The following is a 15,509-nucleotide window of genomic DNA, read 5'->3' on the forward strand; positions in this document are numbered from 1 at the left end:
ACAAGGTGAAGTGTAAAATAAACAAGACTGAGCTAAAATAGAAACGACAGCAGCTTTGTCCTGATAACTTCGAGTTTATTTATTCAAAATAGTCCACTCTGGCCTCGATACATGGTTTTGCGCGATCTGAAAGCTTTTCGAAAGAGTGTTTCAGGTCATTCACCTGAATCGCCTTCAGGATGTCGGTGCAAGCCTTTTGGATGGCCTCTACGGACCAAATGTAATTTTCCTAATAGGTAGAAGACAGAGAGAGCCACAAGGAGAGTGGTTGAAGGTTGAAATGCGATTTTTAGTCAAAAAATCAGTCACAAGAGTAGATCGATTAAATGATCTTATTGCATGATAATAGCCAGCTTTCTTCTTCGCGGTATTCAGGGCGAATTCAACAAACCCTTCAAAACGCCAAGATAGAAAATTACATTGACGATTTGGCACGTTGGCACGAACCCCCTTTGGACAATTCATTTGGAATCGTAAAACCAAATGAACATCGACTTGATTTTTGACTTCTCCAAACGCAATTTCTTCGGTGGTGGCTCGTTTAGGGCCTTCCATTCGGAACTTTGACGCTTATTTTCAGGTTCATGTTGGAAACTCCACGTTTGATCACCAGTTACAATGTTGTAAAGGAAGTTCTTGTCTCTTCTGGCCTCTTCAATGAGATCTTTTGAATGTTGCATTGGGAGCAATTTTTGGACCCCAGTTAACTTGTGCCGAATGAAACGCGCACAGACCTTTCGTAAGCCCAAAGATTCAGTAAAAATGCGATAAATCGATGTTTTGGAGATATTCAACTCCGATTCCATGAATTTCAACAATGATTTTGGTTCATTTTTGATATATTTAGGAACAATTTCGATGGAATTTTCGGTGATCGCTGATTTTAGGCGCCCAGTATGTTCTTTGACATTTACTTGTATGTCCTCACAACCATCTCTGAAACGTATAACCACTCATGAACTCTGGCACGAGATAGACAATCATCGCCACAAACTTTTTTCATCAATTCAAACGTTTCGGTAAACGTTTTAACGATTTTAAAACAAAATTTGATATTAGCTCTTGGTTCGAAACTCACTTTTGTACCGACGACACAAACATACTGACACTTTAGACTCAATAACTTCGCTTTCACTGAACTGAATGTAACCAAGCTTTGTCTGGAAGTCAGCTAAGGAAGTAACTTCCAAAGCATCATAGTAATACGGTAATTCCCTTTTCTTTTGATGCGAGGAGATAAAAACAAAGTTGGATGCTGTTTATGGGACGCTTCAGCATCTATAACCACTGTTAGGCATTGGTTCAACGAATTTAAATGTGAGCGAACAACCGTGTTTGATGAGGAGCAACCAGGATGCCCGGCAGAGGTGGTTACCAAGGAAATCATTCAAAAAGCCCACGACAAGATTCTCGCTGATCGACGAGCGAAAATGCGTGAAGTAACAGAGGTCATAGGTGCGTCAACCGGAATGGTAATTAATATAAGGTTGGCCAAAAAGTCTTGCGGTATTTCCGCAAGCTTGTCTTTGCAAGCGCGTAGTTCTAGTTGTATTCGTCGCATCGGTTCACGCTAGAGCTTTTTGGAAAGCTCTTTTCACGTGCTAACACGTGTTTGATTAATTGTTGTTTGCTTTTAGTCGCTCGTGAGTTATAGCGTCGCAAACATGGAGCAAAATAAAGAGAAAATACGGCATATTTTACAGTACTACTACGATAAAGGCAAAAATGCATCTCATGCTGCCAATAAAATTTGTGCAGTTTATGGACCCGATACAGTTTCCATTTCCACCGCACAACGATGGTTTCAACCCTTTCGTTCTGGTGCAGAGGTGATCGAAGATGCGCCACGGTCCGGAAGGCCTGTCGTCGAAAATTGCGATAAAATCGCTGAATTGATCGAAAGAGACCGGCATAGTAGCATCCGTAGCATCGGCCAAGAGCTGGGCATGCGTCATGAAACCGTTATATACCATTTGAAGAAGCTTGGATTCAAAAAGAAGCTCGATGTATGGGTGCCACACGACTTGACGCCGAAAACATTTTTGCCCGTATGGATGCATGCGAATCGCTTCTGAATCGCAACAAAATCGACCCGTTTTTGAAGCGGATGGTGACTGGCGATGAAAAGTGGGTCACTTACGACAACGTGAAGCGCAAACGGTCGTGGTCGAAAAGCGGTGAAGCTGCCCAGAGGGTGGCCAAGCCTGGATTGATGGCCAGGAAGGTTCTTCTGTGTGTTTGGTGGGATTGGCAGGGAATCATCCACTATGAGCTGCTCCCCTATGGCCAAACGCTCAATTCGGACCTGTACTGCCAACAACTGGACCGCTTGAATGCAGCACTTATGCAGAAGAGGCCATCTTTGATCAACAGAGGCCGAATTGTCTTCCATCAGGACAACGCCAGGCCACACACATCTTTGGTGACGCGCCAGAAGATCCGGGAGCTCGGATAGGAGGTTCTTTTGCATCCACCGTATAGTCCGGATCTCGCACCAAGTGATTACCAGCTAATTCTGTCCATGGCGAACGAGCTTGGTAGTCGGAAGTTGTCCACAAGAGAGTCCTGTGAAAATTGGCTCTCCGAGTTTTTTGACGATAGGGAAGCGAGCTTCTATAAAAGGGGCATTATGAAGTTGGCATCTCGTTGGGAACTCGTCATCGAACAACACGGCGCATATTTGACTTAAATCGCATTATTATAACCAATTTTATGAACAATTGAAAATTCAATAAAAATACCCCAAGACTTTTTTGACAACCTTATATTTTGCATGATAAGTTGGCGATGAAAAAATTGTCGGCCCGATGAGAGCCGCGATTGCTCACAAGCAACAACAAGCGGATGCGGCTGTTAACTTCGAAGCAGTGTTTGGAGCAGTTTAAGCGAGATCCTAAGGAATATTTGCGTCGAGTCGTCACCGTTGATGAAACCTAGATTCATAATTACACACCAGAAACCAAGCAATCATCAAAACAATGGATTTCTCACGGTGAATCTGCTCGAAAGAAAGCAAAGACAGTCCCATCGACCGGAAGGGCCATGGCGCCGATTTTTTGGTAAGCGAACGGCGTCATCCTCATAGATTTTTTAGAAAAAGGAAGAACGATCGCTGGACAATACTACAGTGAGTTAGTCGAGCACTTTCACAAAAAATTGAAGGAGACAAGGCCGCAATTGGCGAAAAAGAAGGGTCTGTGTCACCACGATTACGCACCAGGTCTTTCATCTGGAATTGTCGCCGCCAAACTGCATTAATTGCGTTATGATTGCTGATTTATACTAATGGTTTCAAGCTCAATGAGCGCGTAGGCAGAGATTTGCCTTGTGAGAAGATGAGAGTCAGCATTTCCTTCCGTCTACCCGGTCAGTTCAAGCTGAAATTTTGGCTATCAGGGAAAGCCTGGTGGTCTTAAAGAAACGCTACCTCACCACTAGAAAAATAAATATCTACTCAGATAGCGCCATATTGAGAGAACTATCACAGTACCGGATCACAGTGACATGTCTAGAACTCTTATTTAAATACTTTTTCTGATCAGGCCTAAGACAAATGTACATATATGAGCTGCTAAAATATACATATACAGTGACTCACAAAAGTATTTTGCATGAGAAGACAAATAAGTTCACGCTTCAATTCCTGTATATTTTTTAAATTCATTTGTTAATTATTTCATAAATTCTTAAACATAAACCTTATATCTACATAAACAATGTATTAAAACTTTAAAAGAAAAATATGTTCCAATGTAAACGTAAAAAAAGTAAAATAAAATAGAATTCATTGCTCACAAAAGTATTTTGCTTTTGACTAGGTGGTGTACAAATATACTAATTTCTATTAATTCAATATTTCGTATGATAACCATTATTTTTGGAAACTGATTCCAAGCGCCTTGGCATAGATTCTATTAACTTGCGACAAAAGTCAAGAGGTATTTTTTCCCATTCTTGGAGTAAAACATCTTTAAGGTCACTTTTTGACGAAATTTTGTGTTCTCGCACTCTTTCTTCGAGATAGGCTCACAGATTTTCTATGGGGTTGATATCGGGACTTTGGGGAGGTGTTGGCAAATGTTTTGTATTAAAAAGTATCCACATTTTGACATCATGAGCTGTATGCTTGGGGTCGTTGTCGTGTTGAAACAAAAAGTGGTTAGACGACATTCCCATTTTTTCTGCACTGGAATGTAAGTTGTCTTTGAGAATAGACAAATAAAGATGTTTATCCATCGTTCCATCTATAAACACCAGCTTTCCGACTCCTTGGGCCGACATACAACCCCACACCATGACGGAACCTCCACCGTGCTTAACAGTGGATTTAACATTTTTTAATCGCAGCTCTTCATTTGGCTTCCGCCATACCATCACTAATATGACGGTTTTCCAAAACTCAAAACTTTTGGTTTTATAGGTGTTGGCGAATAAAAGCCGCTTTGCTTTATTGACTTGTGAAATCAGTGGTTTTTTCCTTGCTGCACGACCGTGAATATTGTTGCTTCTGAGGGCTCTGCGCACTGTCTCATCGGATACTTCAATCTGAAAGGTTGCTTTTATTTTGTCATTGATTTTTGGGGCTGATAAATGTGGGTTTTTGCGATTTTCTTTCAATATTTGGCTTTCTTCTCTCTCAGTTAGCAACTTTGGTCGACCAAAACGGGTTAAATTTTCTAAATTACCGCGTTCTTTACACCGTTTTATTACATTTTCTATCGTTTGGCGGCATCGACTAAACATATTGCAAATATATTTCGTAGATTTTCCTTCATTATGGAGATGAAAAATATTTTTTTTTTTTCAGCTGTAGTTAGTTCTTTACCCTTTGGCATTTCCGATATGCACAGTACCACAATTACAAACGAAATGAACTCAATTACAAATAAAATTGATTATAATATGCACTTGTAGCCACAACTTCAGCGAAAACAGAAAAAGTAACTGAACTGCGTCCAGTAACGGTATCTATAAACAATAAGCAAAATACTTTTGTGAGCACACATTTTCATTGCTACGCACGTTTTTTGTTATATGCACCTAACGGTACAATTTTTGTGCATGATGTGTAGCCCAATTGCTAAGACAGTGCTCAATAATGCGTGTAAGTATTAACATTTTTATTTTCGGATACTTAGTACATACAAAATCTTAAATTTGTACATACGCGCTATTATGCAAAATACTTCTGTGAGCCACTGTACGTATTTAACACAAAATTGCTATGCTACTTTTCCAAATCCTCCATTTACATAAACTAGGCTTTTGGCGTAAATTCCATGTAGGTCAAATATTCAGCTGATATTGAAAATTTTTAAAAAATCCTTAGAGCTTTATAAGAATCAGTTGTTTTGCTTTGTAGTTCAATTTAATTTTTAAATTCACACTTAGCATGATTTTGAGCACCCCTCCAATTGACCCTATTACACATAAGGAAGGTGATTCCCATCTGGCCTTCAACACATAAGCTTGTTATCAGTAAAGCGTTGATAGCAGATGTGAATACCTCTTGGTGATTTTTGCAGCAAGAAAAAACTTCAATATGCAGCTATAAATAATCGAATCATTTTCAAAATCAGCACAGTCGCCATTAAATCGTGCTTCGAAAGCTTATTAAAACAAGTTTAGAAAAATTCAAATTTAAAAAAATTAAGCTATACAACCAGGAATCCTTTAAAATGGTTAGCAACAAGTGCATCTTTTTTTACATCACACTTTTCTCGAGCCTCTACACCCTTGGCAATACCCATCCACTGCTGGAGGAGGTGGAACAGGACGATAATTACGCAGCTGTTTATTTAGTGGATGAACAGAATTGGCCTGAAGGGTATCATATTTTGGAGCTCGTACGTCTCCCACGTTCGGCTTCCTCATCTCAGGAATCCTCGCAAGAAAATAAAAGAGGCAGAGTTGAGCTAAAATACGAAGACACACCGGAAAGAGGACGCGAAGCAACTTTGAAGTACAACCACAATTTGCTGAGAAGCGACGACGATAGTTACAGTATTGATGCTTATGCACAGGGCAGACGTAACTATGATTGGAATCAGAATGATTTCCAGGGCGGTCTAGAGGGTCGCTGGAATTTCAAAGGTTAAAATATGTGGTATGATGTAAAAGATTATTCAAGAAAAATTAAATAAAAATAGGATTATCATAAAAAACAAGCTGTCGTTTATATTGGGTTGTCCGGAAAGTAACTGAAGATTTTACATATAGACGGCGTTGATATTTGTTTTGAACAGCTTGTGACTATTTATTTAAATTTTTTCTTTTGGCAGTTATTCGCTGTTACTTTTAGCTTGCTTTAGAAAAAAAGTGCGCGTAATTTTTTTTAATATATATTTGTTTGTTTGGCGTCAATTTTAATATGAAGCCCACAAAAGAGCATTTTCGTCATATTCTACTTTATTATTTCCATAAAGGAAAAAGCGCAGATAAGGTTGGTAGCAAGTTGCCGGATTTGTATGGTGATAAAGCCTTAAAAGAAAGACAGTGTCGAAATTGGTTTATCAAATTCCGTTCTGGAGACTTTTCACTTAAAGATGAGCCACGTTCAGGTCGGCCAAGTGATGTCGATGAAGACGTTATCACGGCTTCAAACCAATTAAATCGTCATCTAACTTTGCGTGAGATTGGAGAGAAGTTAAATATACCAAAATCAACCGTTCATGAGCCGTAAAGAGTCTTGGACTGGTAAAAAAGCTTGATATTTGTGTGCCACATGAATTGAAAAAAATGCATTTAACAAACCGAATCAACGCTTGTGATATGCATCTTAAACGCAATGAAGTCGATCCGTTTTTGAAGCAGATTATCACTGGTGATAGAAAATGGATTGTTTACAATAACGTCAATCGGAAACGATCATGGTCCAAGCATGATGAAGCGCCACAAACCACTTCAAAGGCTGATATTCACCAAACTAAGATTATGCTGTCGGTTTGGTGGGACTAGAAGGGTGTAGTATATTTTGAGCTGCTTTAGAGGTACCAAACGATTAATTCGGATGTCTACGGCAAACAATTGGTCAAATTGAATACAGCCGTCAACGAGAAGCGACCAGAATTGATCAATCGTAAAGGTGTTATATTTCATCAGGACAACGCTAGACCGCATACATCTTTGGTCACTCGCCAAAAACTGAGAGAGCTTGGCTGGGATAATCGATAACCGCTAAACTTCAGTTGCTTTGCCAGTTGCGAAAATGATATTGATGGCGACTGGTGATTGACAGCTGTCAACTGAAGTTGCTACAGTGTTTATGAAAGCAACTGAATTTTCTTGTTCCTCAATTGGATTTCTCCAAAAATTCTTTGCTTTATTCTCTGGTTCAACAGAACCACATGGAAGGATTATCGCTGAAAAATATTACAAAACTCGGAGAGAGAGAAGATTTTTCTTTACCCTGCTGCTGTTCACTGCTCTATGAATGCATTTAAGAATCTTCACACAAATAATTCATCAGTTGCAGCATCAGCCATTCATCAACATTCAGAACATGGCAGATGCTGAATTGGCTATGTAGTCCTAAACTGTTGATTTACTTTATATCCAAACGCATATTGAAAAAAATGGTTGAATTTGTGAAGCTGTATCGGTCCAATAACTTTGCTTTGGTCCAATAACAGCTAGAGAAACACCAACTTAGGCGAAAGTCGAATCCATTTTTAGGCGAGTCGGAACCCGAAGAAGGAAACGGGATACCAAATGATCCTAAAGAATCTTTTTTTAATTTAAATGTTTAACCTACGACGGTTGCAACGCAGAATGCATTAAAAAAATAATAATAATTGGCGCGTACAGTTCTGTTATGTACTTGGCTGAGCTTCTCTTCCTATTTCTGGTGTGAGTCTTAAAGTATTGGCGTTAAGTTATCAGAATATCTAAAACCAAATATAGAATGTAGAACAGAAGCTTCCTTAATTTCGAAACATATTAATTTGCCATTTTTCTCTAAAAGCAAATTTAGCAATTATAGTGTGGGCACATCAGTATATCCACATGCAAAGGTGTACACTTCCAGTCGTAAATTTAACCTATGCCCTTCACCCATTGCGAGAGCAACGGCAGCAAGCAGCAGCTTTTAGTGGTATTGCGCCTATTTGTCGCTGAAGTTTCTTCGTATTTATGGTGTACGCAAATGCGCCCTGTAGGAAAATTTGAGACTCAGTTATCTAACCTGCATGTGGGAGTTGGTAAGGCAGTGCTGGCACACCAGCAAATTGAAAATAGTGATTTTGTGATATATTGAAACTAAGGTGACTTTCAAGCTTGGCTTTAAAACTGTATTTAGAGCATTTACTCTCAGTTACTATAAATAAATGCAAGTAAACTCTGCGTTTTTTCAGCATTTAGCTGAAGCCGACTCTGTAATTTTTGAAAAGTTGAGTTTGAACTATTCACAATCCACACTGAATCACTGATGAAATCATCGGTTCCTTGTTCAGTATCAGTACAAGAATTTAAGGGGTTAGGAGTAGTCAAGATTAAAAAACTGATTTTTTTGCATGTTCTTAAAATATAATAACTTCAAAATATTGTGAAAAAATTTGAAGTGAATCCGACGAATAGTTTTCGAGTTTTTCAACAATTAACAAAGGGCGCTCGGACGCTCCGGAGCAAAACTTTTTTTTTTTAATTTCGATTTGTTTTTACACAAGTAATTGTCGGTTTTTTTCTCGAAAATCTGAAAAATATTTTCCGAGGCCGCCATATTGTTAATTTTGAAAAAAAAAACCTCGATCAGGCACAAGATTATATATTAATAAAACAAATTTCTCGTGCCCGATTGATTTTAGATGAATCTCCAAGGACTTGTATTGATCACCGCAAGAGACTTGTGGAGAAACGGGCTCCACACAAACAACGATAACTTTCACAATTATTATTTTTTTTTTTTTTTGTTTAAATTTTGCTTAAGTCAAGTCGAAACATGATGTATGAATGCTATGTATTTATTTTTGTAAAATAAAGCAATTGACTAGAAAAAAAAATTATTGAAAATCTTCTTTTTTTGGGCCTCTGACTACCCCTAACCCCTTAATACAGCGATGTCCTAGGATGCTCAGTAGGGCGGGTCGATTTAAAAACCGCTCATTGCTCTGTGAAAATCGTATTCTAGGGATCAAAATAAGAAACTTTGCCGAAGGAACCATACCTCTAAAACGAAATCTGATGTCCCCCAATTTCAAAATATCACCATTTTTGGCCTTTACATGAAAAAATCAGCTAAATGACTATGTTTTTTCTTTATTTTTATTTATTTATAATAATATTTATTATTTATTCATAATAATATCTATTTTTTCTCTTAAGAAATTTATTTAGTCAGAACATATGTAAATGAAAAAATTAATTTAAGTGAGTTATAGAAAAGAAACTAAAAAGTTCGACCCAAATTGGGGGACATCAGAATTCGTTTTAGGGGTATGGTTCCTTCGGCAAAGTTTCTTATTTTGATCCCTAGAATATGATTTTCACAGAGCAATGGGCGATTTTTTTGCCTCCCCACAAATCTACCCGGCCTAATGCTCAGGCTTAGTTCTTAGCCAATCGTGTAAGAAATTATGGCTGAATTGTTTTTGAAATGTAAGTTATGAATTCACAGGCGACTGGTGCGGGTGACTTCGATATTTTACTTCACAAGTAAAATTATATTTTTATTTTTTACTTTATTTTATTATTCTATTATTTAATTTAATTTAATTCTTTATTACTTAATTTGCTACATTTTAAACACATTTTTTAATTATAATTTTTTTTATATTTTATTAACCGATGTTGAATCTTACTTAAAGCAACGCTTTTATTTTTGAAATGGCATTGCTTTGCTGAGCTTCATTCTGTCGTCTAAATGGCTCCATTAAAATATCAATTCTATATCATCCAAGCATTGAATAATTCCTTCAGTCATTTCAAAGCAGTCTTCCCTTGCACGTTATCAATATTCGTTGCTAAAAAACATACAGGCGCCACACAAAACTGATTTGGACTGATTTGGAAATAAGTGCGCAAAAAAAAAACCAATGTGTAGCAGAAAAAACGAATGGAGTAGCCCTTACAAGCATTCTGTTTGTGTAGTTGAAACACGGTACATGTTTTCTGAGGTATTTTTATGCTGTTATGCCGTACTCACATTTGCGAGAGGACATAAATAGAGAGCATTCAGTGCCCCTCTTCTTCTATTTTACTATCTCGTATTCGCCAACCTTTTCCGCACTCGTTAGAATTCATATCTGAATTGACGACCTGATAACTCACATCTGATTTCAGCTATGAAAATTCAGCGATGCGTAACTTCCGTACTGGTGGGCATGAATATACTTCGGAGAAGCATTTTTCGAAATCGTGCATTTACAAGAACTAGCTACATAATGGACGCCGCAGGACGTGAAGTGAGTGCGGGAAAATCAGAATCTTGTTGTAGTGCTGAACCAAGGAGAGATCAAGGAGATACTTGCACACATTTTCAAACTCTCTCTCAGCACTTTTATTACAACCCTAAATACTGTTACTTGTGGCTCATCGCAATTCCCTACAGGGACATCCCAAACAGAACGGAGTGTTCCAATGTGTGAGTATAGTGAGTATAGCACACATCACTCCCTTTTATTAGGCAATACAAATAGAAATCATATGTGGTTCGGAATGGGTAACAACAACAAATACAACATCAATACAAATAAACATTAGCTATTGATGAACACATAAATATGTAAGTATGTATAGAGCCCACCGTCGCAGCTGAATGAGAAGGTGTGTGACTACTATTCGGTAGGACTCCAGGCATTAAACAGCAAATGATAGAAACAGTTTTTTTCTAATATCGGTCACCCCTCAACAGGCAATGGCAAACGTCCGAGTGTATTTCTACTACAAAAAAATCCCCATAAAAAACCAACAGCCGTTTCGAGGCGTCATAAAATTGTAGGTCCCTCCATTTGCGGAACAACATCAAAACGCACACCACAAATTGGGAGAGGAGCATGGGTATGAGCGCCAAAATGGGTTTTGAGCGCCAATGACTGGTATATCTGTATATAAATATATATATATGCACGTATGCATATAAATATGCCCTTTGAGGCTGTGCTACGTGCGTATGTTTGGCCTGTGATGGCCAGTTGATGGGCATTGTCCTGCGCCAGCATTCAACGTCAAATTCATCATGCCCTACACAGTCAAGCGCCTCAATATTTGTTGTTGGCTGCATGTGTGTGTGTGTGGGTGTGCGTGTGCGTTGTTGATGTCCATGCGAGCCAATAAGTGGAAGTTTGTTCATTTATATGCAGCAGCATCAATTTAATATTGTTAATGTTTACTATGTTGGCGACATTGACGCCAAAACCAAAACAGACACCCACCGTGGCGAATTCCCGTCTCGTCACTTGACCGAGGGTATGCCAAAGCTTTCGGAATTGCGGTGATAACGATAATGTCCATGCCATTGTAGGACCGTTGTGTGTTGTTTTGGCTTGATGGTGATAATGTTTATTACTTTCATGACTTCACAATTGCTGTTATACTAGTTTTTTTCCTTTTTGTTGTTTTTCGCTATTTGCTAGAGAGCGTATTATTGTTGTGCTCGTAGCAGTCGTCATCATTGCTTCAAAGTTGAGACCAAAACGTTTTCTTTGTAATTGTTGTTATTTTTGTGGCCTATGCATGTCAACAATTTGTCATTTTGCAGAAATATTTGTTTTTGCCATTAGTTAACAGTTAGTTTGTAATGAACATGTCATTGCTGCTGCTAACTTCGTTTTCGTTTTTACTTTGCTGTGAAAGTTGACGCTGTTCTTGATGTTGTTGTTGTTGTTGCTGATGATGATGTGTCTAAAAGTTTATGTAATCGCACCCTATGACAAAGTCAGCGAATGTAATTAACACAATTTTCATATTATGTCATGAAATCTGTTTTTATATAACTAAATGGACAACATACAGTAACTGCAAATACTCCTTTGCATATTTAAATGCTTCATCATCGTAATTTAAAGCGTCGCGGTGTGTCACCAATCTAATGTTTTGAGCCATAATGCGTCGTTGTGATACAATACTTAGTAACAGGCCAAGGATTTTGGAATTATAAACTTACCTGAAAATAAAAATAAAAAAATTTATATATTAAGAATAATAGAATAAAGTGATATAATTATTATAAATCATTAGTATACAAGGTGAAGTCCAAAAGGCATTTGAGGCATTGCTCCCATATCTTTAACTGATAAACATCATGTTCCTCTTTCTCTTGAGTTGGAATTTTATGAGTTTTCTGAGGTATCCGATGAGCCTAACATCAAATTTAACTACAACTTATGCGACTTCTCAATTTTTAACGAAATTTTATTAAGTATTGGGATAATGCCTTTCACGACAATGATGTTACCTCTTGCTTTCATTTTTTTAAGACTAAGGTTTCTGAGCTGTGTTTGAAGCACATTCCTATTTATCATAGGAAAGTATATAAGACACCTTGGCATACCAAACGGCTTAGGCACCTAAAGAATCTAAAAAACAAATTCTCTAAACTGTATAAAAGGTCTGGAGACCCAATGCACTTCTCAAAATTTCAATGCCATTTAAAAGAGTTTAACTGTTTGAACAAGTTCTTATATAGAAATTACATCTTGAATTTCGAAAATAATATTATTTCGGATTCGAAGGCTTTTTGGCAATTCATCAAATCAAAAAAGTCTTGCTGAATGGTGCCAAACAGTGTTTTTTATAATGGTAAATATGCAAATTCTGCCATAGAATCTGCCAATTTATTTGCTGACTTTTTTTGCTCTAATTTTGAACCCGACCTTGACTCCGATTCTAGTTTGCCCTCTAATAGTTTTTCACCTCTCAATTTTGGGACTTTGTGCCTATCTGTTACTGATGTCGTCAAGGGTATTACGAAGCTTAAGTCTACAACGAAAACTGACTCAGATGGTCTTTCGGGCATTTTGCTGAAGAATTGCTTGTGTCTCGCTGAGCCTCTTACAATTATATTCAATAAATCGTTGTCCACTGGTATCTTTGTTGATGACTGGAAATTTACTTCCATTACGCCTATATTTAAAAGTGGAAATGAAAACGATGTTAGCAATTACAGACCGATTTCGAAGCTTTCGTCTGTCTCAAAACTTTTTGAGATAACAGTAAATGATAAGTTATATTTTTCTGTCAAAGGCCTAATATCTACCAACCAACATGGTTTCGTCGCAAGTCGCTCCACTGTCACTAACTTGTCTATTTTCACTGATTACTGCATTTCAGCCTTCCAGAACAAATCTCAAGTTGATGCAATTTATACAGACTTCTCTAAAGCGTTTGACAAAGTTTCGCACCGAATACTCTTGTCGAAGCTTGCATCATGGGTATACACTCCACGTTTTTGTCTTTGATCAAATCATATTTGTCCAACAGACACTGCGTTGTAGCCGTCGATAATACGACATCCCGTGCATTTATTGCATCCTCCGGTGTCCCACAGGGAAGTATTCTAGGACCCCTCCTCTTTATACTCTTTATTAACGATATTGGTTCTTGCTTTTCGTTTGCAGAACACTTGTTGTATGCTGATGATCTTAAAATATTTGCGGTGATTAATAGTGTTAGGGACTCTGAAAAGTTGCAAACCGACTTGCACAATGTCCGGAACTGGTGCTATTTAAACCATCTGTCACTAAATATTAGTAAATGCTTGCACGTAAAATATGCTAAATCAAACAATACTTTGCATACTTCGTATAATATTGCTGGCTTACCTTTGCAATCCGTTGAGGAAATTAAAGACTTAGGCGTTATTTTCGACTCTAAGCTGAATTTCACTAGCCATGTTAACCACGTCATAAGACGATCATATGCGATGCTAGCATTCGTTCGCCGAAATTCTTCTGCATTTACCAACCCACACACTCTCAAAACATTGTATTGTGCTTTTGTTAGATCAAGATTAGAGTATGCCGCTATTATTTGGAGACCGTACCAAATAGGTCTGTCTAATCGGATTAAGAGAGTTCAGAAAGTCTTTCTTCGTTTTGCGCTCCGATCTTTAAACTTTTCTGAACCTATACCATCGTACCGCTCTCGATGTTTATTAATTGACTTAAAACCACTTGATAGCAGACGCTCTATTCTATCGTGCTCATTTATTATTCGTATTATTTCTGGATCTATTGATTGTCCTTCCCTTTTAAGTAAAATTCAATTTAATATACCCAATATGAGGCTCCGACAGTACGAAACCTTTAAAATTGGCTTCTCGAGAACCAACTATGGGATGAATGCTCCGATTCCTAGGGCATGTTCAGATTTAAATATGTTTTTCAATTCTTCTGGTGCTGATTTTACATGGCCGTATGGCATCTTAGTCAATCATCTTAAATCGTTCTTTTCTTAGTAATTAATAAACTATTGTACATTAGCTTAATATAGTCTGTAAGAATGTATCCATTCAAAGACAATAAATAAATAAATAAATAAATAAAAATAAAAAAATAAACAAGACTGGCGTTATAAAAATGTATTTAATGGCGCCATATTTTCAATTAGTTAGTCCGTTGGAAGTTACATCCCTAGCTGACTTCCAGTGAAAGGGGTGACAATCGGTTTAGTGGAAGCGAAGTTATTGCGTCTAAGGTGTCAGTATGCTTGTGTCATCGGTACAAAAATGAGTTTCGAACAAAGAGCTAACATCAAATTTTGTTCTAAAAAGAGTAAAGGTAAAAGAGTTTATGTCAAGGTAAAAGAGTTTATGTCAATGATTCACTATCTCGTGCCAGAGTTCATAAGTGGTTCACACGTTTCAGAGATGATTGTGACGACATAAATGACAATGAATATGCGGGCCGCCCAAAATCAGTAATCACCGAAAATTCCATCCAAATTGTTCCTAAATTTATCAAAAAAGAACTGAAATCATCGTTGAAGTTCGTGGAATCCAATGAATATCTCCCAAACATCGATTTATCGCATTTCAACTGATCATTCGGGCTTACGAAAGGCCTGTGCACGTTTCATTCCGCACAAGTTAACTGAGAACCAAAAATTGCTCAAAATTCAACTTTCCAACAAACCTCATTAAAGCGGCGAGAAAATAAACTTCCTTAACGTTATTGTAACTGGTGATGAAACGTGGTGTTTCTAACATGAGCCTGAAACTAAGCCTCAAAGTGCCGAATGGAAGGCCCCAGACGAGCCACCACCCAAAAAATCGCGTCTTTAGAAGTCAAAAATCAGGTCGATGCTCATTTATAATATATTGAATTCTCCACAAGGAGTTCGTGCCAACGGGTCAAACCGTCAACTCAATTTTCTTTTTGGCGTTTTGAAGCGTTTGTTGCATCGCATTCGTCGAATTAGCCCTGAATACCGCGAAGGAGGCAGCTGGCGCTGATTGCATGATAATGCAGCATCTCATCGATCCACTCTTATGACTGATTTTTTGACTTGAAATCGCATTTTAACCATCAATCACTCACCGTATTCGCCTGATATGGCTCCCTGTGATTTCTATCTAT

At 37.8% G+C, this 15,509-nt stretch overlaps 1 protein-coding gene across 1 annotated transcript; it reads left to right on the plus strand.

Moving 5' to 3' along the window:
* The first annotated feature begins 5,589 nt into the window (after window positions 1-5,589).
* LOC129240066 (uncharacterized) lies at window positions 5,590-6,167 on the plus strand. Its single transcript, XM_054875534.1, has one exon. It carries the CDS (start codon window positions 5,679-5,681, stop codon window positions 6,096-6,098), a length of 420 nt encoding a protein of 139 aa, XP_054731509.1. The 5' UTR covers window positions 5,590-5,678; the 3' UTR covers window positions 6,099-6,167.
* The last annotated feature ends 9,342 nt before the right edge of the window (window positions 6,168-15,509 follow it).

Source organism: Anastrepha obliqua, chromosome 3 (genome assembly GCF_027943255.1).
Source record: "Anastrepha obliqua isolate idAnaObli1 chromosome 3, idAnaObli1_1.0, whole genome shotgun sequence".
Taxonomy (NCBI): Eukaryota; Metazoa; Arthropoda; class Insecta; order Diptera; family Tephritidae; genus Anastrepha; species Anastrepha obliqua.

Excerpts from the sequence above, each read along its gene's own strand:
- LOC129240066 (XM_054875534.1), top strand. The coding sequence starts at position 5,679 with ATGGTTAGCAACAAGTGCATCTTTTTTTACATCACACTTTTCTCGAGC.